The sequence below is a fragment of the Chiloscyllium punctatum genome, chromosome 11 (genome assembly GCF_047496795.1).
Source record: "Chiloscyllium punctatum isolate Juve2018m chromosome 11, sChiPun1.3, whole genome shotgun sequence".
Taxonomy (NCBI): Eukaryota; Metazoa; Chordata; class Chondrichthyes; order Orectolobiformes; family Hemiscylliidae; genus Chiloscyllium; species Chiloscyllium punctatum.
Window position 1 is genome coordinate 111,673,535 of NC_092749.1, and position 27,147 is coordinate 111,700,681.

Below are 27,147 nucleotides of genomic sequence, written 5' to 3' on the forward strand. Positions count from 1 at the left end.
TACTTGCATTCATAAGTAATCCTCATCTTTGCATTTTTCTGCAATTAACATCTCTTTCTGGAAGAGGTATGATTAATCAGATTCTATTTCCCATCCAATCAGCACCCTCTTCACATGCAGTATCATTTAGAACATAGAACACAGCATAGTACAGGCCCTTCAGCCCTTGATGTTGTGCCGGCCTTTCATCCTACGCTAAGATCAGACTAACCTACATACCCTTCATTGTATTAACTTCCATGTGTCTAACCAAGAGTCGCTTAAATATCCCGAATGTACTCTACCACCACTGCTGCCAGTGCGTTCCACCCACCCACCACACTCTGTGTAAAGAACCGACCTCTGACATCTCCCCTATAACTTCCTCCAATCACCTTAACGTTATGCCCCCTCATGATAGACATTTCTGCCCTGAGAAAAGTCTCTGGCTATCCACTCTGTCTATGTCTGTCATCATCTTGTACATCTCTATCAAGTCACCTCTCATCCTTCTTCACTCCAATGAGAAAAGCCTTAGCTCCCTCAACCTTTCTTCATAAGACACACCCTCCAGTCCAGGCAGCATCCTCTGCACTCTCTCTAAAGCTTCCACATGAGGCAACCAGAACTGAGCACAATATTCCAAGTATGATCTAACCCGGGCTCTATAGAGCTGCAGCATAACCTTGCAGCTCTTAAACAAAATCCCCTGCTAATGAGAACCAACACACCATATGCCTTCTTAACAATCCTATCAACTTGGGTGGCAACTTTGAGGGATCTATGCTAATGGACCCCAAGATTCCTCTGTTCCTCCACACTGCCGAGAATCCTGCCTTTAATCCTGTATTCTGTATTCAAATTTGACCTTCCAAAATGAATCACTTCACACTTTTCCAGGTTGAACTCCATCTGCCATCAGCCCAGCTCTGCATCCTGTCAATGTCCCATTGCAACCTACAACAGCCCTTCACACCATCCACCACTCTACCAACCTTCATGTCATCAGCAAACTTGCTAATCCACCCTTCCACTTCCTCATCCAAGCCATTTATAACTATCACAAACAGCAGAGGTCCCAGAACCGATCCCTGCGGAACACCACTGGTCACCGAGCTCCAAGCTGAATACTTTGCATCTACCATCACCCTCTGTCTTCCATGGGCCAGCCAATTCTGTATCCAGACAGCCAGATTTCCCTGTGTCCCATGCCTCCGTACTTTTTGAATGGGCCTACCATGGGGCACCTTATCAAACACCTTGCTAAAATCCATTTACACCACATCCACTGCTCTACCTTCATCAATGTGTTTTGTCATATCCTCAAACAATTCAATAAGGTTTGTGAGGCAATTTGTTGTGCCTTGTGACATTGAGCAGTCTTGTGAATGTATGAGGAGAGATTACATCAGTTAGGGCTGCAATCACTGAAGTTTAGGAAGAATGAGCTGGGGCTGAGTGAGGCAGAGCAAGTGCAGAAAGGATGTTCTCCCTCCCCGGGGAATCCAGAACCAGGGGTCACAGCCTAAGGATATGGGCCATTTCAGACTGAGATGAGAAGTTTCTTCACTCAGAGAATGATTAGCCTGTGGAATTGGCTACCACAGATGCAGCTGAGGCCAAAACAGTGTATGATTTCAACAAGGAGTTGGATATAGCACTTAGGGTTTAAGGGTATGGGAGAAGAACAGGAATAGGCTGATAAATTGGAAGAACACAGCAGTTCAGGCAGCATCCAAGTAGCTTCGAAATCGACGTTTCGGGCAAAAGCCCTCCATCAAGGGCTTTTGCCCGAAACGTCAATTGCGAAGCTACTTGGATGCTGCCTGAACTGCTGTGCTCTTCCAGCACCACTAATCCAGAATCTGGTTTCCAGTATCTGCAGTCATTGTTTTTACCTCCCTGATAAATTGGATGACCAACCCTGATCACATTGACTGGCACACTGGAAGGATTTGCAGGTTAATACGCACCCTGATTGGTTGTGCTTGAAATACCCCTTCCTTGACCACTGAGTGAAGCAGGACTTGTACACAAAGCCCCCAGCTCACAGGCTGGGACAGAGCTGCTGCACTATTGGGGTGGGCTCGACACACACTGAGTTGGTGCTGGTTTGTAGATAAAAGGAGCTGGACCTCAATATTGTGGGAAATGCCATCAAACAATCACCAGTCTCACTAGCCAAACTAAAAGTGACTTTCTCCATAACAGCATAAGGAATAGGAACAGGACCAGGCCATTCAGCCCCTCAAGCCTGCTCTGCCATTCAAAAGGCTGTTCCAAGATTCTTCATGTCTAACCTCCTGTCCTATCCCCATAACCCTTTGTTCCCTGACTGATCAAGAATCTATCTCAGCCTTAAATAGACACAAGGACTCTACCCCCACAGCTCTCTGAGACAAGGAGTTCCAAAGACTCACAACCCTCTGAGAGAAGACATTCCTCCCCATCTGAGTCTGAAATTGGAGCCCCTTTATTCTGAGGCTGTACCCTCTGGTCCCAGACCTCTCTTTCCTTCTCTTTCTCCAGGGCGGCATGATGGCTCAGTGGTTAGCACTGCTGCCTCACAGCGCCAGGGACCCAGGTTCAAATCCAGCCTCGGGCGACTGTCTGTGTGGAGTTTGCACGTTCTACCCGGGTCTGCGTGGGTTTCCTCCGGGTGCTCCGGTTTCCTCCCACAGTCCAAAGATTTGCAGGTCAGGTTAATTGGCCATGCTAAACTGCCCACAGTGTTCGGTGCAGTAGTCAGGGTAGATATAGGGTAGGGGAATGGGTCTGTGTGGTTTACTCTTTGGAGGGTCAGTGTGGACTTGTTGGGCCAAATGGTCTGTTTCCACACTGTAGGGATTCTAATCTAATCTTAAAAAAAAACTTCCTGCTTTAGAAGTGGCAGTTCTCCTGTGAAAGATGAGAGGACGAGGGTGGTTTCTTCAGGGCCAGGCTCAAGGCTCAAATGTACCAATGAACATAGGAACAGCTGGAGGCCATTCAGCCCCTCCATTAACATTGAATAAGATGGAGACTGTTCTGACTGTGGTCTCAGTCCCAGCTGCTTGCCTGCACATACAGTGATCTGTCTTTGAAAAGTGTAATTCAAAGGCGCAGCCTCATCTACTCCCCAGGAAAGAGGGTTCTGTTTTCTAATCACTCCCTGAGGGAGACAGTGGAAGGGAGTCAAAAAAAAGAAATTGCAAGAAAAGCTCAGCAGATGTGGTTCGGTTTTGTTGTTTCTGATTTCCAGCAGCCTCAGTAATGTTAAATGGAAGGGAGACATGGTAGATTTGACTGTGTCTCCTCGTCCTGGTTCTCCCCAGCAAGGGGAATGAGGGATGAGCTCCTCAGGACCCCCTCAGCACCCTCTGTCCTTCAATGGGAAGAGTCCAGTGTCTGTGTGGGAGGGTTGGGTCTGAGAGATTCCTGGGTTAATGCGGACTGTGCGCTTGTGATACAACAGCCGTAATGGGCCAGAGTGGGAGAGGAACTGGAAAGATACTGAAAAATACTGGAAAACTCAGCGGGTCAGGCAGTATCCATGGAGGAAGAGAGAGCGAGCTAACCTTTCCTGGACTCTTCAGCTGTAAAAATAGTTTAACAACGTGGTAGCATCCAACTCGGTTAAAACCCCTTATTTTCCACACGGTTTCATTTCAATGTTCTCTCCCCTTGTTCCACTTTAATTTTTGCAGCCGGGTGCGAAATAGACCGAAGTGGTTCTCGTTTGGGGGCAAAAGTCCTTTCCGCAGGAATCTCCTGGAAGTCGATGAGTCACATCCCACGCAGTAAGAGAAAGGGACAGCTCTCAGAGCAATGAGGCGCGAGTTGTTGCAGTGCTGCCGTGGGCTCGCTCACTCGACTCCACACCGTCAGTGTGCAAGGAAGCAACAGGCACAGGTACCCTCTCCAGAGCACTCCAACTCTTCCTCAGAGCCCAGGTTTGCTGCAGGACCTGGTGTCTCCGGATTGTCCCAGGCTTTGGTGCCAGGGCTGTCTATCAGCGAGCTGACCTTCCACATGTTGTGGGGGGTCTGGGAGGATGGGGGAAAGCTGTAGTGAAGCCCCTTGGACTGGGGAGCTGAGGAACCTGAGCTGCAGCCTCTTGGACTATGACACCGCCCGCTTGGACAGCCAGGACTTCATGACGGACCGGAGCTTCGAGGCGGCTCGGACCGTGGTCGGGGTGACTCTGGTCGGGATCATGCTGGTGTGTGGACTCGGCAACTTGCTGTTCATTGTGAGCCTGGTTCGCTGTAGGCAGCGCCGCAGCTTGACCAGCCTCCTGCTCGCTAACCTGGCCGTCTCGGACATGCTGGTGGCTGTGCTCTGCTGCCCCTTCGAGATGGATTACTATGTGGTCAAGCAACTGTCCTGGGAGCATGGCCACGCTCTGTGTGCCTCGGTCAACTACCTCCGCACCGCTTCCCTGTCTGTCTCCACTAACGCGCTGCTAGCCATCGCCATCGACCGGTAAGGGAGGGGACTTGGGTTAACTAGGGACACACACAGATACACCCACACTCACACAGAGACACAGACACGCAGAGACACACAAGGGCACAGACACACACACACACACACACACAGATACACCCACACTCACACAGAGACACAGACACGCAGAGACACACAAGGGCACAGAGACAATTATAGACATACAGAGACACACAGAGATACACACACTCACACAGAGATACAGACACACATAGATACACGCAGAGACACACAAGGACACAGAGACACACATCGGCATACATAGACACACACAGAGATAGACACACACTCACACAGACACACACACAGACACAGATACACCAATACTCACACAGAGACACAGACACACACAGATACACGCAGAGACACACATGGACACAGAGACACACAGAGATACACACACTCACACAGAGATACACACAGACACACACAAACACACACATACACAGACAGACACAGCGACTGAGACACACGCACAGACACACACACTCAGAGATACACAAACACTCACACAGACGCACTCAAATACAATCTCACACACTCACACAGAAACATACACACATACATAGAGACATACACATACAAATATATACAGACATACACACACACATACACAGAGATATACACACAGGCAAACACAATAGTCATACACACACAGAGACACACAGCCACACACATAGACATACATACACACACACAGACACAATCACTACACTGAGACACACACAGAGACATACTCACACAGGCAAACATGCAATAACACAGACACAATCACAGAGACACGGACACACATACAATCACACACATACACAATCACAGGGACAAGAGGGAAAGACAGACAGCGACGCAGTCACAGAAAAGAGAGGACAGAATCAGGGAGACACACATACACACACAGACAGACACACACACACAGAAAGACACACACACACACACAGAAAAGAAAGACAGAGACACACTCAAAAGCATGACACAAAAGAGAGGCACAGAGCCAGAGAAAAAAGGATAGGGACAGAGAGATACAGAGGCAGAGAGAGTCAAAGAAAACAGAGAGAGAGAGAGAGAGACAGAGAGACAGACAGAGAGGAAGAGAGGGACATGTACAGAGACGGACAGAGTCAGAGAAAAGGTAGCAAGACTGAGAGAGATACAGACATTAATAGACAGAGAGAGAGAGAGACACACACACAAAGTGAGTCAGAGAAAGAGAGATAGAAAGAGTCAGAGAGACAAGTTCAGATAGAGTCTTACATTTTTATTCAGTTAAGGAATCAAGGCAAGAAAAGGGCGGAAAGGTGGGAAAGGGAGTAAAGAATTTTTAAATCAGTTGTGATTTCATTGAATTACAGACCTGATGGGCTGAATGGCCTACTACTAAGCTTTGTGGACAGTGGCAGAGAGAGTGACAGGGAGAGATAGGATGGACAGAGAGAGGACATAGTGAGTGATAGAGTTGGAAGGAAAGAGAAATATCAGAGACTGAGACAGACAATGGGTGAGAGAGACAGACCGAGACAGAGAGAGAGAAAGATGGAGACAAAGAGAGACAGAAAGAGACACAGGAAGAGTGTACCGGGATACTTCTTTAATCAGTAAGGGAATGGGGAAATGGCAGGAAAATGGAATTGAGGATTATCAGATGACTTCATGACTTCATTGAACGGCAGAACAGACTTGATGGACCAAATGGCTCACTTCTTCTCCTATGCTTTATGGGCAGAGACAGTGAGAGAAGACAGAGGGAAAGATAAAGACAAAAGAAGTCAGAGGCAGGGAGAGAGAGAGAGAGACAGAAAGTCAGGGACAGAGAAAAAGAAAGTTAGTGGCAGATAGGGAATCAGAGACATCAAACCCAACAAGTAATATTGTAGCTGATTTGCGACTGTGCAGATTTGGATTTATCCAACAATGATTTTAAACACCATTCATTTCCCGTTTCCAAACCCCTTAAGTCATTGTGACTGTGGTGTCTAGCTCAGGCCATTTAATGATCTGTTTGTTTCTTTGCCTGGAAATCTCAGCAAGGCGAAGATGTGAGTGCTATCAGTCACTGGCACATCAGCAAGACTGTCCAGTTTGCAAAGCAGCATCTGACCTCTCCCTCAGATCATGAACCCTTTCAGGAAACCAAGATCCCCTTCCCCAGCAATACACAGCCTTTTAATTATTAAAATAAAACAAATTCCAGAAAAACAACCTTCCCCATTTTAGGGGGATGGTCCAGTGCAGTATTAATCAAAAACTAAAAGTTCTGGAAGTATTCAACAGGTCAGTCAGCCTGCGTGGTGGTAAGGAGAGGACATTAATGTTTCACTGTCTGTGATCTTTCACCTGAATCATCCCTCTTTCTCTCTCTCTCTCTCCAGAGATGGCTAGACTTATTGAGTGATTTTCCACCATTTTCTGTTTTCCTGTCAGATCTTCAACATCTCCAGTGTTTTGCATTTTAGTTTTGTTTATTCATTTTGTTAATATTGTCCACACCTGATGGCAAGACTCCAACAAAACAAGATTTGGCCCTTAGCAACTTCGAAACCGCAACCTGGACTTACTCTGTTTTAGGAGTGAGGTACAGGGATATGTTTTAAGCCCAAATGGGAAACTGTCACTCTTAAAAACTGTTTTCCTTACAAAAGAAACATATTGTTAAATGATTACATGCTGAAGTCTATCAGTAGTGTGTAGTGATGAGTTTGTAATTAATCAAATGGCTGCTTTACAGAGTGATGGTCACAGTTTCAAAACTTGTGTGCATTTTAAACTTGAATTATTTTGAGTGCACATGTGATAGAAACAGACTAAAAACACACAAGGAAATATCATTTATCAAGATTTAACACAATGGCCTTCACATTTCTAGGTTTCTAGAAAACCACAATCTAGTGTCTCCAATTATCCAAATGGATTTTTCAGAATTCAACTTTTACCTTTTATTTCAGCTATTTACAATAGGTTTGTGTCTCACGAACATTGAAAAGGATATGAATGGTGTGTTCATACAACTGCTACACTTTGTTTCCATCATGGGCAGAATCAACGTTCTTAGTCTAAATTTGCAGATGCACTTTATAAAGCGCTGTGTACAGATATTGTATGTTCATGGTTATATATGAGCATGTGTTGTATGTTTGTGATGCCGTGTATTGTTGGGTGTTGTATGTTGTTGGATGCTTCTACTGGTAGACATTGTATATCAGTGGGTATTCTGTATTGGTGAAATTTGTACAGAGGTAGGTATTGTATGTTATTGGGTGTTGTAAAATTGTGAGTTTTGTATACTGATGGGTGTTGTATGCTGTTCAATGTTGTACATTGGCGAGTTGTTATACTGGTGAGTGTTGTGTATTGGTGATTGGTGGACATTGTAGATTAGTGAGTTTTGTGTATATCGGTTAAAGTTGCATATTGATGGATGTTGTAAATCGGTAGGTGTTATATAAAGTAGGTGCTGTACAGTGGTGCACATTACATTGAACATGGGTGTTAGGAGCAGGAGTAGGCCATTCGGCCCTTTGAGCCTACTACATCATAGTTCAATCAGGGCTCAGCTGATTGTGGTCTCAAATCCACCTTCCTGTCTGTCCCCCATAACCATCGACCCTCTTATTTATGAAAGCTCTAACTCTGCTTTGAATAAATATAAAGACCCAGCCTTCACTACCTTCTGGGGAAGAGAATTTCACACTCTAATAACCCTCTGACAGAAGAAAAAAGCCTCATCGCTCACTTAAAACTGAGACCTTTTGTTTAAACCATATCCCAATTTCAGATTTCACCACAAGAGGAAACCTCCTCGGTAACCAGTCACCTCAGGATCTTGTAAGTTTCAGTGAGATCACCGCTCAACCTTCAAAACCCCAGCAGATATAAGTCTAACCTGTTCATCCTTCCCTCATTGGAATAGGTCCAGTAACCCAGGAATGGGTCAAATAGGGCCTTGACTATATTTTAATAAGGAGACCAAAACTGTACTTCAGGTATGGTCTCACTGATGTCCTATATAGCTACAGTAAAACATCCTGATTTTTATATTCCATTCCTGTGGAAATAACCAACGTTCCATTGACCTTCCTATTCACTTGCTGCAACTGCAGACTAATGGTTTGTGATTCATGTACCAGGACACCCAGATCCCTCTGTACTTCTGCAATCTCTTTCAGTGTAGATAGAAAGCTGCCTTTCTATTCTTCCTGCCAAAGTGAACAAGTTCACATTTCCTACATTATACTCCCATCAGGTTTTTCTTCTTGCCTGTTCACTTTGTCTGTTCATCTCCTTTTGCTGACTGTCTACCTTGCCTTGACACTTACCTTCCTATCTGCTTGGTGACATCATCAGCTGCCTTAGCAACCATGCATTCAGCCCCTTTGTTCAAATCATTGATATAGATAATTAACTAATTATCCCAATAAGCTTTATCATTGCCACTAAACCTAACAAATGCTAATAAAACCTTACAATTACTAATACATTTTCTCGACTTTAAAACCAAGCAAAGTACTCATCAACAAAATCACACATTCATTTCGTGTGAGGTCACCTTTTAACTTTCTCAGAAGATCTTTAAGAAGGGGTTTCACAGAGTCAGAGTCCCATCAGATGTCTGTCCCCATTTGTGTAGTTTCTCAACTCTCAGTCTCCTGGACAAAGGTAGATAAAAGAGAACCTCCCTTCTCTCCTCACCAACTCCTTCACCCATCATCTCTCAGCGTTACACTCTTGTTCAAGCTTCTCTTACTGATGAAGTGTACTCCAACCTCTAAATTACACTCGAAGTGACACAGATGATTGAGGTTTGAAATTTGCATCACAGCATGGTTAAGAAGGCATTTAGCACACTTTGCCTTCATTGCTCAGTCCTTTGAGGATAGGAGTTGGGATGGCATATTGAAGTTGTACAGGACATTGGTGAGGCCTCTTCTGGACTATTGTGTCCAGTTAGACCATAAGACAATAAGACACGGGAGCAGAAATTAAGCCATTCAGCCCTTTGAATGCTCCATCATTCAATCATGGCTGATAAGTTTCCCACTTTCTCCCCATAACCCTTGATACTCCCTTGAACCTATCCATCTCAGTCTTAAGTATATTCAATGACCTGACCTCCACTGCCTTCTGTGGCAATTAGTTCCATAGATTCCCCACTCTCTGGCTGAAGATGTTTCTCTTATCTCCATTCTAAAAGGTCTTCCCTTTCCTCTTCGCCTGTGCCATCAGGTCCTAGTATCTCCTACCAGTGGAAACATCTTCCCAACATCCACTCTGTCCAGGCAAACCCACCAGTATAAAATCTCTGGTCGCCCTCTTACAGGAAGGATATTATTAAGCTGTAGAGCATTCAGAAGAGATTTACTAGAATTTTGCTGGGTATGGGAGGTTTGAGTTATAAAGAAAGACTGGATAGGCTGGGACTTCTTTCACTGGAGTGCACAACATTTCAGAGGTAACCTTATAGAAGTTCATAAAATAATGAGAGGTAAAGGAATAGTTAATGGTAGTTGTCTTTACCCTCAGATGGGAGATCTCAAGATTAGGAGGCACATTTTTAAGATAGTGATTTTTAAAAAGACATGAGAGGCAAATGTTTTACACAGAGGATGGTTCAAGTGTGGAATGAACTTCCTGAGGAAGTGGTGGCTATTGGCACAATTACAACATTTAAAAGATATTTGGAGGGATATGGGCCAAGAGCAGGCGGGTGGGACTGGTTTAGGTTGGCATGGACTGGTTGGACTGAAGGGTCTGTTTGCATGCTGTATTTTGTTTTATTCATTTATGGGACTTGGGTGTCGTTGGCTAGGCCAGCATTGATAGCCCATCCCTAGTTGCCCCTTGAGAAGGTGGGGGTGAGCTGTCTTCTTGAACCGCTGCAGTCCACGTGCTGTGGGTTGATCCACAATGCTGGTAGGGAGGGAATTCCAGGATTTTGACCCAATGACTGTGTGAAGGAACAGTGGTATATTTCCAAGTCAGGGCGGTGAGTGGTTTGGAGGGGAAGGTGTTCCCAAGTACCTGCTGCCCTTCTCCTTCTGGATGGAAGTGGTCATGGGTTTGGAAGCTGCTGTCTGAGGATCTTTGGTGAATTTCTGCAGTGCATCTTGTAGATAGTACACACTGCTGCGACTGAGCACCAGTGGTGGAGGGATCAAATGTTTAGATTACTTACAGTGTGGAAACAGGCCCTTCGGCCCAACAAGTCCACACCGACCCACCAAAGCGGAACCCACCCAGACCCATTCCCCTATATTTATCCCTTCACCTAACACTACGGGCAATTTAGTATGGCCAATTCACCTAACCTGCACATTTTTGGACTGTGGGAGGAAACCCACACAGACACGGGGAGAATGTGCAAACTCCACACAGAGAGTTGCCTGAGGTGGGAATTGAACCCATGTCCATGGCGCTGTGAGGCAGCAGTGCTAACCACTGTGCCACCATGCCATTTGTAAATGTGGTGCCAATCAAGCAGTTACTTTGTTCTGGATGGTGTCAAGCTTCTTGAACGTTGCTGAAGCTGCACCCATCCAGGCAAGTGAGGAGTATTCTATCACACTGCTGACTTGTGCCTTGTAGATTGTGGATAGACTTACAGGAGGTGAGTTACTTGCCGCTGTATCCCTCGTCTCTGACTTGCTTTTGGAGCTATTGTGTTTATGTGGTGAGTCCAGTTGAGTTTCTGGTCAATGGTAACCCCAAGAATGTTGATGGTGGTGGCAATACCGTTGAATGTCAAGAGGCAGTGTTTAGATTGTCTCTTATTGGTGATGGTCATTGTCTGGCATTTGTGCGGCACGAATATTACTTGCCACTTGTCAGCCCAAGCCTGGACTTTGTCCCGATCTTGTTGCATTTGAGCATGGACTGCTTTAGTATCTGAGGAGATGCAATGGTGCTGAACACTGTGCAGTCATCGGTGAACATTCCCACTTCTGACCTTATGACAGAGGGAAGGTCATTGATGAAGCAGCTGGCAATTGTTGAGCCTAGGACTCTACCCTGAGGGACTCCTGCAGAGATGTCCTGGAGCTGACATGACTGACCCTCACAACTACAACCATCTTCCTTTGTGCCAGGTCTGACTCTAACCAGTGGAATGTTTGCCCCTTGATACCCTGATTCTATGACTGTTGCAATTACAGAACCCCAACTAGACCAGTGACTTAACTGATTTCGACCTTGCTCTCCAGGAGAGAACTGGCTGATCACTACCCAACCCAGGAAGAAATGTAAGATGAAATTTCTGTTAAATGATAATTGGTGACTAGAAAGATTTGATTTAGATAAAAAGAACTGAACCTTTCATTTCACTCCCCTACTCACCAAACTAGCGATATACTTGAAAAGGTGCGCTCCATATACAGGAATGGACATTGTGGATTGGCAGAAGTTGTAAAGTGATGGATGTTGTATGGGACTGAATGTTGCACTGTGGTAGATGTTGCATGTTGATGAATTTTGGATAGTGATCAGGAGTGGATGTGGATGGATGTTGCATGCTGTTGGATGTTGTACAAGGGTCAGAGTGCATAGTGGTCGGAGTGTATAGTGGTCGGAATGTACATTGGTTGGAGTGTACAGGGGTGGATGTTGTAGAGTGCTGTGTATTGTGCAGTGCTGGGTTCTCATTATTATTTCCTTTTGCCACAGATATCTAGCCATTGTACATCCCCTGAAGCCCAGGATGAAGTACCAGACTGCCTATGTGCTGATCGGCCTGGTGTGGGGTGCCTCTCTGCTCATGGCCATCCCCTCCGCTTACTTCACCACTGAGGTCACCATCCCACACTCCAACTCGCAGAACAAGATCTTCTGTGGACAGATCTGGCCAAGAGAGCAGCAGGTCTCTTACAAATCCTACTCCCTCTTCATCTTCGTCCTACAGTTCCTGGGTCCCTCGCTGAGCATGGGTCTCTGCTACGCCCAGATCTCCCGAGAGCTCTGGTTTAAGAGTGTGCCTGGTTTCCAAACCGAGCAGATACGGAGGCGGCTGAAGTGTAGGAGGAAGACTGTGTTGGTGCTCATGGGCATACTAACTATTTACATTCTCTGCTGGGCTCCCTATTATACCTTCACCATAATTCGCGATTTCCACCCCACACTAGTTTTGAAGCTGAAACACTACATTACGGTCTTCTACGTTGTCGAATGCATTGCCATGAGCAACAGTATGATCAACACTATATGTTTTGTCACCGTCAAGAGCAGCACCATGAAATACGTCAAGAAAATGATTCTCACAAGGTTTAGATCCACTTCTGGTGGCAGTAGCAGATCAGGCCAAGATCTGAGAACGACTGGGATGCCGGGGTCAGATGAAGTCGAGCAAATGCAACTCCAGTAGCACCTTGCAATGATGTCGAGTATCTGTAAGGCTTCCCCATCCCATTGACAGAGAGTTCAGAGGGACTGGCGGTCAAATGCTGCCTTGATGTCAAGGCCAATCGCATTCACCTCAGCTCTGGGCTTCAGTTCTCTTGTCCATGTTTGGACCAAGGCTGGAATGAGGTCTCTGTGTAGCTGCCCTGTGAGTGCTTGACTAAATAATGTGGAGGGATTTACACTCCCTGTACTGTAATGGTACTGTACCTGTCCTGCCACAATCCTTTATGCATTCTAGTGAAGGGGAAGAAGAATCATAAATTCCCTACTGTGTGGAAACAGGCCATTCAGCCCAACAAATCCACACTGACCCTCCAACAGCATCCCATCCAGACCCAGCCCCCAACCCTATCTCTACATTCCCGATGGCTAACCCACCTAGCCTGCACATCCCTGGATGCTATAGGCATTTTAGCGTGACCAACCCACCTAACCTGCACATCTTTGGACTATGGGAGGAAACCCATGCAGACATGGGGAGAATGTGCAAGCTCCACCAGACATCATCCGAGGCTGGAATTGAACCTGGGTCATTCAATACTCTTTGTATGTACTTGAACAGGAAGTAGCACCAGTTATATGGAAGCAAATGCTGTCTGTAATGTGTTGTGTTGTGTCATAAATCCCTCTATTTCCCATGCATTGCTGTCTCCAGGTCAAACTGCAATTGTTGTTTATTTGTGTCTTGATGTATTATAAATTCAGAAAAGTGGCTACGTAAACTTACCCCGTGCTTAAGCTTAACAGAGAATGAGGTTCCACAATTGCTTTTGTTATCACCTTTGTTTCCAGTAACAGCAAATATTGTACAGGATTGAAGACTGATGTGGTTGAAGCAAAAACATGAATAAAAGAATTATAATGAAACTGATCCATTTAGTGCATTTACTTAGATTGATTTCTTTCAAAAAAAATACATGGTTCAGGGAACACATCCTGTAACTGTTAGCAGCAAATGATTATTTAATATTTGAGATAATCTGGTTTGGAAATTAAATGAATGAAAATGGCTAGAGAGAATGCAAGGAGGGAAAGATTTTCCTTGAGGGGTGTTAAAGGATGAACATTGTCCGTAACAAATGCTGAGGATATTTTGTAAGTCTGACAGCTTCTGTAACTAGAGAAGCAGTTGTGGGTGGGTGATCTTCAGAAGAGAAAAGTTTGAAAACACCAGGTTTTAAGCCAGGGTAAAGTTGTAAAAAGGGACAAAAGGAAAGTCTGTGTTAGTGGTTTTAAAAACAATGTTATTCAATAGGCTATGGGGATTATCATTATTACAAGGGACAGCACGGTGGCTCAGGGGTTAGCACTGCTGTCTCACAGTGCTGGGGACCCGGGTTCGATTCTAGCCTTGGGCAACTGTCTGTGTGGAGTTTGCACATTCTCTTGCCCCTGTCTGTGCGGGTTTGTTCCAGTTTCTTCCCACAATCCAAAGATGTGTAGGTTATTGTGAATTGGCCAGGGAAATTACCCATAGTGTGCAGACTAGGTGGATTAGCCATGGGAAATGCAGGGATGGAGTGGGATGCTCTTTGGATGGTTGATGTGGGCTTGATGGGCCAAATGGTCTATCCCCACACTGTGGGGATTCTATGAAGTTACAACTTGATGTATTGATGAATAAAGGAAACTAATACAAGGACATAGTAATAGGGAGGGATAGTGAAACTGAGATCATAACCTTAATGAATAGAGGAAGAAAGTATAGGAGCCTTACGTTCTAATCCTGCTCCTATTTCATGTGCCATTTATGATACTTTTCTTTGGTTTTATCTGGAAACATGATACTGACTCAACTCTATGTGAAGTAAATATATTTGTATGTTTTAATGTTGTTTAGTGCTGGTTTGGATTTTTAGTTTGTGAGTTAGTAATGTGGAATTTCTGGCTATCCAAAGTTAATAGTTAACTTGTCAGTATTTCTGAAACCATGTTGATTTAATTTAAACCAGAGGGGTTTGACCTTTAGCTTTAGAATTACTGGGTCTCAGTGGACATTAGGAGAGTTTTATGACCCCTCCCTCCCCCCCCCCCCCAACAAGACAGACAAGTTCCTACTTAGAAGGTCAGGAAATGTTTCTTAAAGCCTAAGGGAAACACTCATAGCTCGGAAAGATATAATTATTTAAAGTTTTGCATCATGTTTACAACAGTCCTGTGAAGCCCTAGGAATCGACTAAATGTATCGAGTTGTATTCCTGAGAAGTAAAGGATATACAGTGAACTCAGTTACCCAAGATTAAACAGGCAACTTTAATCCAAGACTAGAGATGTTGGAGCAAGCCCTGAAGAGGTTACTTGAAGCTGAGTATGTTTAAGTAGGTGTAGCTCCTTCCTGGAACTATCTGCAGTTCCAATCAGAAGGTTGGAGTAGTGAGTGACTTAAACCGACTGAAGTGTAGAGATGGTGTGAGATTTGTACAAGTGGTATTTTGACTGCTATTCCAAGAAAGTGTTTTGGCTACTATACAAAAGCTATTTTGCTTCTTTTCAATTAATAACGGAGTGTTTTAGAATTAATGGGAGCATACTTTTACTGGGCGATTAAAAATCTTTGAATTTGTATTATGGTTTGGTTTATTTTTTTTTTGTAATGAATTTTTGTTTAACTGTTAAAGCGAAGCCTGCAGCATTGTGTGCTCATGTCTCAACAAGGGACCACTTTCTTAAAATCCCAAACAAGTCAAAACATGATCTATCAAGCCAAGTTCCTATGTGGGATCAGACTTGTTCAGTAATAACCTCAGTTGGGATCACAACATCTGGATTAAACAAAATGAAAGGTATCATGTGGAATGGTGTCATTGTTTTGCATTTATGTATCATTCTAATCACCGCATGTCCGCATATTGGGTTGTAAATTCTTAAATAAATTTGCCCAAGTTTAAGTGGATTCGCTTGTTAAAACAAGATGCTAAAAATGACAGTTCTGAGGAAGGGTCACTCGACATGAAACTTGAACTCTGATTTCTCTCCACAGATGCTGCCAGACCTGCTGAGCTTTTCCAGCACTTTCTGCTTAAAAGTCCCAGAATGGTTCAGGTACAAAAGGAGGCCATTCAGTTCATCATGTCACTTTTTATTCTCTTGTGGAACATGGATGCCAATGTCTGGGCCCAGCATTTATTGCCTGTCCCTAGTTGGCCCTTGAGAAGGTGAGGGTGAGCTGCCTTCTTGAATTGCTGCAGTCCACCTGCTCTGGATTGACCCACCATGCCCTTAGGGAGGGAATTCCAGGATTTTGACCCAGTGACACTGACAGATGGTGATATATTTCCAAGTCAGGATGGTGAGTGACTAGAAGGGGCATTTGCAGAAGGTATCTGCTGCCCTTGTCCTTTTAGATGGATGTGGTCATGGGTTTGGAAGGTGCTGTCTGAAGATCTTTGACCGCATTGACCCTCTGAGTGTTTTAACTTTGTGCCGATATGCTATCTTTTTCCTGTGACCCTACACATTGTTGCCATGAATACAGACAGTTCCCTTGACTTTTGATGGAAAACTAACTTAGAACTAATCGTTTGGAGATATGATTGTACTCAATGGAAAATTCTATCAAGAGAAAGGAGAGGTTTATAATTCCCTGAAGACCACCCAAGTCGAAATATTGTATAAACTTATGTCGGGTAAATGTTTCAGCCTTGGGTTTCTGGTTCTCTATCATGTAGAATCCAGCCAAGGAACTCTATTGCTTTGAAAGCATGTACAACTAACCTCGCTGTAATTGTCTCCCCCCACTTTTAACATTAGAATGAGTTTAATCAAAATTAACTGAGTTTAAATGGTGCAATAAATTGAAACTCTGCACTGTTTATTCCAACAAGCAAACTGAAATAGTTGTAAAACAGAATGACCTTTCATCCCCATTGTCATCTCTCCATGTAATTCTAACTTGAAGAAATCAGTTTCCATATGTTTCACTGGCTGTCACTGGAATACTGAATCATTCTAGATTAGAGTGGTGCTGGAAAAGCACAGCTGGTCAGGCAGCATCCAAGGAGCAGGAAAATCGACGTTTCGGGCAAAAACCCTTCATCAGGAATCACTGAATCATTCGCTGAGTTCGAACAAAAAACAAATATTCAGTTCCATCCCACTGGAGTAGCACGCTGGAAAACACACCTTGCTATTACCAGCATCATCACAAAGCTAAAGGTTTTACAAAAGCACTTAAAATTCTCCAGTTTAGCCTTTTTCTGGACCCAGGTTGATAGAAAGCGTGGGTCAGATTTCTGTACTTCACAAGAATTACTAGTTATTACAAATAAATAATTTCTAGCTACAGGTAAACAGTTAGCATATAACAGTACCAGCTAAACCACTAAACCCCTCCCTTTTTCTAAAATTTCCCTTACACATACAAGCAGTCAGACACCAAAAGAAACATTGGTGTTATGGGGGAGGGGAAAACTGGAACGACAGTCCAGAAGTCACTGTCCACAGGGTTTGCTGAAATGATCCTTATCAGGACTTGCTGTTGGCAATCTCTTGTTATCTCTCTGCCCTTGCCCAGCAGGAGGTGAAGAGGAATTGGTTCGCAACTTATAACATCTAAGTACAAAAAAAAAGAACAAAAAAGTAGTACAGCACAGGAACAGGCCCTTCGGCCCTACGAGCCTGTGCCAACCATCATGCCCCAACTAAACTGAAAAACAAACCTTCTGCCCTTAGTCAGTCGATATCCCTCTATTCCCTCACTATCCATGTAACTATCCAGATGCCTCTTAAATGTTGTCAATGTGCCTGCTTCCACCACCTCTTCAGGCAATGTGTTCCAGGCTCCTACCACTCTGCATGAAAACCTTCCTCACACAGATCCCTTTAACTCTGGGAAAATGCCTCTGACTATCCACCCTATCTATGGGTGAATTTGAACTCGCAGAATTACATTTTATTTTGCTCAAAAACTGCAAGAATTCACGTAAGATTCTGTAAATCCCTTTTTTAGATTAGAATCAGCCTGAACAATGGGGCACAGACAGCCTCACACAGGGCACCTCACACCTTCAATGCATTATCTGGGCCGACATGGCACCTATTGTTACAGTTCACTTGATAATGTAACTTTAAAAAAGTTTTGTGATTTACATACGATAGAACTGAAACCAACATGGTCACTCTAAAAGATGAGAGACTTAACAAACAATCCAGGTCTTTATAAACATATAATTTCAGTTACATCAGACTGCAAACTTTTGCTATAAATTCTGTGTCTCATGATGTTGTACTACACAACCACCTGAGGAAGGAGCAGCGCTCAAAAAGCTAGTGCTTCCAAATAAACCTGTTGAACTATAACCTGGCGTTGTGTGATTTTTAGCTTTGTCCACCCCAGTCCAACACCGGCACCTCCAAATCATGTCCACCATCGACACCACTAGTTAGTGGCGCCTGTTCACAGTGGAGAGGATCTGCAAGAAGATCACAGATTTTGACACAGACATCAAGTTTCTACAGAAATGCAAGAGCGATCCCAAAAGGATTATGGATCACAAACACACTCAAGTTGACCCATAACACAGACTGCGTGGAGAGACGTTGCCACGGCAAACTCCTCAATCATTTCATGCACCAACTTGAGAGCAGGTGCCACAACCTAGTAATTAAGATGGAGTCCACACTCTCAGGCTGCATTCAGGATACGGCAGTACAGTCTAGGGACATTGCCAAACAGGCAAGGTGACAAAACTACACTACATACATGCACACCAAGGACAAGAAACACAAGGAACTGGAGCAAATTGGCATCACCACCAGCAGTAGTCAAGCCTGCCCTGGTACCACAATGGAAAACTATATCACTGTGGGAAGTCGATTATGAACTTATCGGACCACACCCTTTAACCAGAAGAGATTGAAGTTCTTAGCAGGGGTCTCAATTTCTGCCCCACGACCAAAATGGACATGGGTCTTGCAGCAGACACAGAAGAATTCATCAGACGAATGATACTCTGGCAATTCTTTCAAGAATGCTAGCAGTGATCCCAATGAGCTCACTGAGTGTGTGTGTGTGTGTGTGTAATGCCAAATTCATCAGCTGTACCCACAACGTAGAGCAAAACATCACCAGATCATAACACAACACCATCCATACTATCAAAACCAATCACAACATTGTCATCAAACCAGCAGATAAAGGAGGAGCCATCGTCATTCAGAATAGAACACATTACTGCAAGGAAGTGTACGGCCAACTGAACAACCAGGAACACTACAGGAGTGCAGGTTCATAGCTCCTTGAAACTGGAGTCGCAGGTAGATAGGATAGTGAAGAAGGTGTTTGGTATGCTTTCCTTTATTGGTCAGAGTATTGAGTACAGGAGTTGGGAGGTCATGTTGCGGCTGTACAGGACATTGGTTAGGCCTCTGTTGGAATACTGTGCGCAATTCTGGTCTCCTTCCTATCGGAAAGATGTTGTGAAACTTGAAAGGGTTCAGAAAAGATTTACAAGGATGTTGCCAGGGTTGGGGGATTTGATTTATAGGGAGAGGCTGAACAGGCTGAGGTTGTTTTCCCTGGAGCGTCGGAGGCTGAGGGGTGACCTTATAGAGGATTATAAAATCATGAGGGGCATGGATAGGATAAATAGACAAAGTCTTTTCCCTGCGGTCGGGGAGTCCAGAACTAGAGGGCATAGGTTTAGGGTGAGGGGGAAAGATATAAAAGGGACCTAGTGGGCAACTTTTTCACGCAGAGGTTGGTACGTGTATGGAATGTGCTGCCAGAGGATGTGGTGGAGGCTGGTACAATTGCAACATTTAAGAGGCATCTGGATGGGTATATGAATAGGAAGGGTTTGGAGGGATATGGGCCAGGTGCTGGCAGGTGGGACTAGATTGGGTTGGGATAGCTGGTCAGCATGGACGAGTGGGACCGAAGGGTCTGTTTCTGTGCTGTACATCTCTATGACTCTATGACTATAACTACCTACCCATCCGACCAAAGAGCACACCCGTGAACTAAACACATTGATAAGGACTTAGGATCCAGTCCTTCAGAGTTCCCTATGCGCTCTCATCCCATGTACTTCTTACATAGGTGACCTCTACTGCCTTCTGAAGATACACAAAGCCAAGTTACCAGTACATCCCATTGTATCAGGCAATGGGACACTGAGAGAACCTCTCTGGCTTTGTTAAAGACATCTTGAAACCCATTGTACAAGAGACCCCCAGCTTCTGTCACAACACTACGGATTTCTTACAGAAACTCAGCACCCACGGACCAGTCGAACCGGGAACCTTCCTTATCACAATGGACATTTCAGCACTCTACACCAGTATCCCCCACAATGACGGCATCGCAGCAATAGCCTCAGTCCTCAACACCAACAACTGCCAATCTCCAAACACCATCCTACAACTCATCCGCTTTATCCTTGATCACAACGTCTTCACCTTTGACAACCAGTTCTTCATCCAGACACATGGAACAGGCATGGGGACCAAATTTGTACCCCAATATGCCAACATTTTCATGTACAAATTCAAACAAGACTTCTTCTCTATGCAGGACCTCCAACCAACATTGTACACCAGGTACACTGATGACATTTTCTTCCTCTGGACCCATGGTGAGGAGTCACTGATAAAACTACACAGTGATATTAACGAGTTTCTTCCCACCAGTAAACTCACCATGGACTATTATCTATTATCTGTCTCATTTTTGGACACATGCAGCTCCACCAAGAATGGACACCGCACTACTTCACTCTACTGCAAACCCACAGATAGCCTCACGATGCTACACTTCTCCAGTTTCCACCAGAAACATATTAAAATAACCATCTCCTATGGAAAGGCAAAAGTGAGGACTGCAGATGCTGGAAACCAGCTTTTGCCCGAAACGTTGATTTTCTTGCTTCTTGGATGCTGCCTGACCTGGTGTGCTTTTCCAACACCACTCTGATCCAATCTCCTATGGACCAGCCTGACACATACACAGACGAGGAGGAATGGGATGGGCACATGGAAGTACTCAAGAATGCCCTCATAAGAGCAGGGTATGATGCTCGACTCATCGACCTCCAGTTCTGACATGCCACAGTGAGAAATTGCAATGAGCTCCTCAGGAGACAGACACGAGCTGCAACCGACAGGGTACCCTTCATTGTTCAGTATTTCCCAGAAGCCGAAAAACTACACCATGTTCTTTGCAGCCTGCAACACGTTATCAATGAGGATGAGCACCTCGCCAAGACCTTCCCCATGCCTCCACTTCTCGCCTTTAAACAACCACCAAACCTCAAACAGCTTATCGTTCGCGGCAAACTGCCCGGCTTTCAGGACAATACCGTACAACCCTGTCATGGCAGACGCTGCAAGACGTGTCAGAGTGTCGACACGGGTACCTCCATTACAAGTGGGGACACCTCCCACCATGTACGCGGCAGGTACTCATGCAACTCAGCCAACGTTGTCTATCTCTATCTACAGGTGACTCCACTACACACACACACACACACACACACACACACACCCCTACAGATCCATACACTCACGCAGACCCTCTCTCACACTCAAGCTCTCTCTCTTACGGTCACACATACACTCCCACAATCACATGCACACACACACCCTCTCACAGATTTATACCCCTTTACACTCACATGCATACAGATACACACACTCTCTCATAGACACTCATACCTCCTCACACACACGTGCACACACACATATAATTTTGTGGGGTGAATTTGAACTTGCTGAATTATATTTTATTTTGCTCAAAAATTGCATGAGTCCATGTAAGATTCTGCAAATCCCTTTTTTAGATTAGAATCAGTCTGAACATTGGGGCACAGACAGCCTCACACAGGGCACCTCACACCTTCAATGCATTATCGGAGCCGACATGGCACCTATTGTAACAGTTCCCATGAGAATATAACTTTAAAAAAGTGCTGGGATTTACATATGATAGAACTGAAACCAACATGGTCATTCTAAAAGATGAGAGACTTAGCAAACAATTCGGGTCTTTTTAATATATGATTTCAGTTACATCACACTGTAAGTGTTTGCTATAAATTCCGGGTCTTACGATGCTATACTGCACAACCACCTGAAGAAGGAGCACTGCTCTGAAAGCTAGTGCTTCTAAAAAAACCTATTGGACTATAAGTTGATGTTATGTGATTTTTAACTTTGTACACCCCAGTCCAACATCGGCATCTCCAAATTATGCCTCTTTACCTCTATCAGGTATCCTTTTAGTCGGCGTCTCTGAGTTACTCCTTAAAAGTGAAAGCTTACAGCAACTAAGGGAAATCAACTGGCTTTCTTCAGACTTTAAGTGCTTTATTAACTGCTGAGAGAAGGACATTACCTTCTTTTCCAGAGGTCCCACAGCTTCTGACTAATCATTTGCAACCATAAACTGGTCAGGAACCTGACAGCCAATCATATAGTCATGAGCAGGCAGAAGGCCTTTATCATCAGCAAGTGGTCTTTTATTCCTGATGAAGGGCTTTTGCCCGAAACATCGATTGCAAAGCTCCTTGGATGCTGCCTGAACTGCTGTGCTCTTCCAGCACCACTAATCCAGAATCACTCCACAGACCAATCAGCGACTTGTTACCAGCCGGATCTCATTTTGTACCCACTCCCTGGTTCCAGCACATCTATAGTAATGTTCCCCCAATGAATTGAACAAATAGTTGTGTGAACAACACTTACAATGAGAGCTGGTCGCTTGCTTTTAAAATGTACAGCAATCCCTTCCACGGTCCATGGTTTTAAAGTAGTCCTTATCCTATTTCAGTCCACAAGCAAAATTACGGAAAATTCAAGAGATATGGTCTTTGGAAATTAAATAACCACAGATCATTTTCTCTTTATCTCTACGGATGTGGCATTTAGGTGGGAAAATCAACTGGTAGACGCTGTAGAAAATGAACAATTTAATGAATTACCTCAAAAGTACATTCCAGAAATTTAAATCATTTTTTAGTATGCTTGCAGGTGAACACATAAAAAGGTGTAGTGATCTCATTGTAGAAGTTCATTAAGATTTAATTGTGCCTGTCTAACTTTGCGTTTTCATTCTCAACAATAATTCCAAGTGTTACTGTAATTGACTTCTTTAGTCTATCAATGTCAACAATCTTTCTTCAGGGATTCAATTTACATGACGCATAATCATACCCAATAGTAGTGTGTGTTTAAGAATCTCTGCCTGCTGGGAATTATTCCATTAAATGCCTGAAAATCCAATAACAAAACTACAGCTGCAGCATATTGCAAACAAAGTTGAAATAACTTCACTAAGGCTGGAATTCCATCATCAAGTCACCCTTTATTTTCACGTGCACAGTACTTGGCATTAGTCCAGCTCCCTCAGAGCCAGCTCTCTTGAGTGAACAAAACCCCTGACTCTCCTGTTTATAACTTTTTATTTATTAACCTATTTTCCCAATCAACCTGATCAGAAACCTCAAATATGTCATTAAAATATGTCATTTAATATGATTAGGTTTTTGGGGATACTTATTTTTTCTACTTGAACCTGGGCCTCTTTGTCCAGAGATAGGGACATTACTACTGTGCCACAAGAGGACCCTTAAATTATTGAATTCAAATTCCACCATCAGCCACGGTGGGATTTGAATACAGGTCCCCAGAACATTATCTGGGTGTTTGGATTAACAGGGCAGCAATAATACCACAAGGCTATTGCTTCCCCCTGTGAAGTTTTTTCTTCCCCCCAATTTTACTACTTTTTCCTCATCAACCTCAGAGTGTTACCTCAGATTACAACAGGATCTTGATCAGATGGGCCAATGGGCTGAGGAGTAGCAGTTGGAGTTTAATTTAGATAAATGTGAGGTGCTGTCTTTTGGGAAAGCAAATCTTAGCAAGACTTATACACTTAATGGTAAGGTCCTTGGGAGTGTTGGTGAACAAAGTGACCTTGGAGTGCAGGTCCATAGCTCCTTGAAAGTGGAGTTGCAGGTAGATAGGATAGTGAAGAAGGCATTTGGTGTGCTTTCCTTTATTGGTCAGAGTATTGAGTACAGGAGTTGGGAGGTCATGTTGTGGCTGTACAGGACATTGGTTAAACCACTTTTGAAATATTGCGTGCAATTCTGGTCTCCTTCCTATCGGAAAGATGTTGTGAAACTTGAAAGAGTTCAGAAAAGATTTACAAGGATGTTGCCAGGGTTGGAGGATCTGAGCTACAGGGAGAGGCTGAACAGGCTGGGGCTATTTTCCCTGGAGCATCGAAGGCTGAGGGGTGACCTTATAGAGGTTTATAAAATCATGAGGAGCATGGATAGGGTAAATAGGCAAAGTCTTTTCCCTGGGGTCAGGGAGTCCAGAACTAGAGGGCATAGGTTTAGGGTGAGAGGGGAAAGATATAAAAGGGACCTAAGGGGCAACGTTTTCACGCAGAGGGTAGTACATGTATGGAATGAGCTGCCAGGGGAAGTGGTCGGGGCTGGTACAATTACAACATTTAAAAGGCATCTGGATGGGTATATGAATAGGAAGGGTTTGGGCCAGGTGCTGGCAGGTGGAACTAGATTGGGTTCAGATATCTGGCCGGCATGGACAGGTTGGACCGAAAGGTCTGTTTCTGAGCCGTACATCTCTATGACTCTAATCTGTTTGGAGATATTATTACACTCCTCTGGAGCAGGTGGGGCTTGAACCAAGGTCTCTTGATTCAGGGGTAAGGACACTATCACTTTGCCACAAGACAGCCTCACTCTCCTGTCTATACCTGTCAGCCAAGGCTCCCTGATTGGGGCTGTTAACCTGGTCCAATCAGCCAAACCCATATTCTATGAGTTCCACTGGCTGACCTTGTTACAATCACTCCAAAATTCATAAACTTCCAAAAAAAGCACTTTCAGTCTTTTGCAACATTTAAAAAGACATCTGGATGGGAATATGAATAAGAAGGGTTTGGAAGGAGTGGGGCTGGGTGCTGTCAAATGGGACAAGGTTGGATTGGGATATCTGGTTGGCATGGACAAGTTGGACCGAAGGGTCTGTTTCCGTGCTGTATATCTCTATGACTCTATGACTCTTATTCATACTTAGCTTGTAAACTAAACTAGTTAAGTTAAAGAATCACTGGAACTGTTTCACAGCAAGATTAATGATCACAGAAGTCCTGTACCTCTGTGCAAGTGTTTGTAATACTGACCAGTGCTGTTGCACACTGTACAGGTATACAATAAACATGAAAGTATGTCATTTAATAATTGATTAGGTTTCTGGGTATATTTACTTTTTCTATTTGGTATTACATTTCTGTTTAAAATAATTAATCCAGTTATAACATGTCTGCATCATTTTGTTAACAAGGAAAATTTCAAATTAAAAAAAATACAGCTTCGAGCCACAGTTGCATTATGAAATTTAACATGATCACTTAATGAAAATATTTCCACTTCATTTGCTGCATAGGAGCAGACAGACTCTCAAGAGATAATTCTGAACCATTACAAAGAACTTAGAAAAAAAGGGAATAGGTTTATTTCACGTCGTTTTTTTAAATTGTTACACCTCTCTGGGGTAGCACAGTGAAAATCAAGCCTGGCTAGTTTTTGGAGTTGTCACAAACGTTAAAGGTTTTTAGAAAGAGTGCCAAATTCACCAGTTTCTCTGTCTTTCAGATCCAGGTTGGTAGAGAGCACAGACCAGATTTCTGTTCTTAACAAGAATGATGATATATTCCAAATAAATGGATTGTAGCGACAGATATATGATATGAATCATTGAGATATAACTCCACTCGTCAAAATCATAACCCACTTAGGCAACCCTATATAGACACAAGAAGCATTGGCAATCTGGGTGGAGGGAAAGCAGTTCCATGGTTCTTGTCCACAGAATTCACAGAATCCCTACAGTGTGGAAGCACGACATTTGGCCCATTGAGTCCGCACCAACCCTCCGAACAGCATTCCACCCAGACCCAATGCCTTATTGATAAACCTACATTTCCCATGGCCAATTCATCAAAGCACAGCACTTGGCAGAAACCCACACAGACACAGGGACAACATGCAAACTCCACACAGACAGTTGCCTGAGGGTGAAATCAAACCTAGTTCCGTGGTGCTGTGAGGCAGCAGTGCTAACCACTGAGCGACCATGATACCCTTGCTGCTCCTGGATGTTCCTTCTCCAATTGGTAGGCACTTCTAATGTGGACTAATTTGCACCTTGCTAACTATAAGAGATTCTTCTAGTTAGACCATGAAGCAGTTTTCCTTTACCACGCTGGATCTAATGGGTCCTGTAGCTTCCTGCAGTTAAAGACGATGGAAGATCTTCAGCATGAGCAGCAGGTCATAAAGTGGTGTGAGCTGGTCCTGCTCATCAATGTCGGCCTTTAAATTCAAGGGAGTCAATGGTCATGGGGCAGGGGTGGAATGGGGTGAGAGGGATGGTGAGGAGAACAGTGCAGTCAAGAAAGTGGAGCTGAGACTGTGACCACATCCACCATGATCTCACTGAAGGGGGAAGCAGGCTTGAGGCACCAAATGGCCTCCTCCTGCTCCTGACTCGTATGGTCCTATGAAGAAAAGGGAGATTGAAGAAAATGACTTTACAGAAGAAATCTTAAATACCATCAGGTACAATTGCAAGGAAAGCTTCCACTGTACTGAAAGCGCATAATTTTTCGGGATGCAGCCCAAATCTTTGTTGGCATGGATGAGTTGGGCTGAATGGTCTGTTTTCATGCTCTGACTGTCTATGACTCTGACTAAGTGAATGTTGAAACCTATCATGGTTGGAAATGGAGAGTTTTTTCTGGAGTAGACAATTTCATCCTTCTGCCCTTATTTGCCTCACCATTGGCAGATGTGATTTTAACAACAAGGATCTCAAATTGTTTCTTTGTGAAACCCTCAGTTTCTCTATCTTCCTTTATCTTTGAATATTTCCCTTTGTTATCCAGCTTCCAGTCATGCCTTTTCATATCAACTTCCTTCAACCAAATTTTTGCAATTTGCTACATCTCCTTGGACCATTAACAGTCTGATCTATAAATGCAGTGTTAATGCCTGTGTTGAACCATTTAAGAATTAAAATAAACTTGCAGTTAAATAGTAACTTTCATACCTACAGCATACTCCAAAGCACTTTTGCTGAGTTGGATGAATGGTTGGTTTATGGTGCAGACTGATGGTATGGTTCAGTTTGTGTACTTACTGAGGTTCCCATGCAGAAGCTGTCTCCTTCAACTTACCTCTTGTCTGAAGTGTGGTGACCCTCATGATAAACTGACCAGCAGCTAGCTAGCTAGCTAGCTGTCTCTCTTTCACTCTCACTCTC

The 27,147-nt window shown here is 44.0% G+C and overlaps 1 protein-coding gene across 1 annotated transcript; it reads left to right on the forward strand.

The window, feature by feature from the left end:
• Window positions 1-3,679: 3,679 nt before the first annotated feature.
• Window positions 3,680-13,642, forward strand: prokr1b (prokineticin receptor 1b). The gene is made up of 2 exons (XM_072580138.1): window positions 3,680-4,443; window positions 12,118-13,642. The coding sequence occupies exons 1-2, from the start codon at window positions 4,013-4,015 to the stop codon at window positions 12,809-12,811; spliced, it is 1,125 nt and encodes a 374-aa protein (XP_072436239.1). The 5' UTR covers window positions 3,680-4,012; the 3' UTR covers window positions 12,812-13,642.
• Window positions 13,643-27,147: the final 13,505 nt, after the last annotated feature.

Excerpts from the sequence above, each read along its gene's own strand:
- prokr1b (XM_072580138.1), top strand. The coding sequence starts at position 4,013 with ATGGGGGAAAGCTGTAGTGAAGCCCCTTGGACTGGGGAGCTGAGGAAC. Across the intron at positions 4,444-12,117 it reads CTAGCCATCGCCATCGACCG|ATATCTAGCCATTGTACATC; the intron begins GTAAGGGAGGGG and ends CTTTTGCCACAG.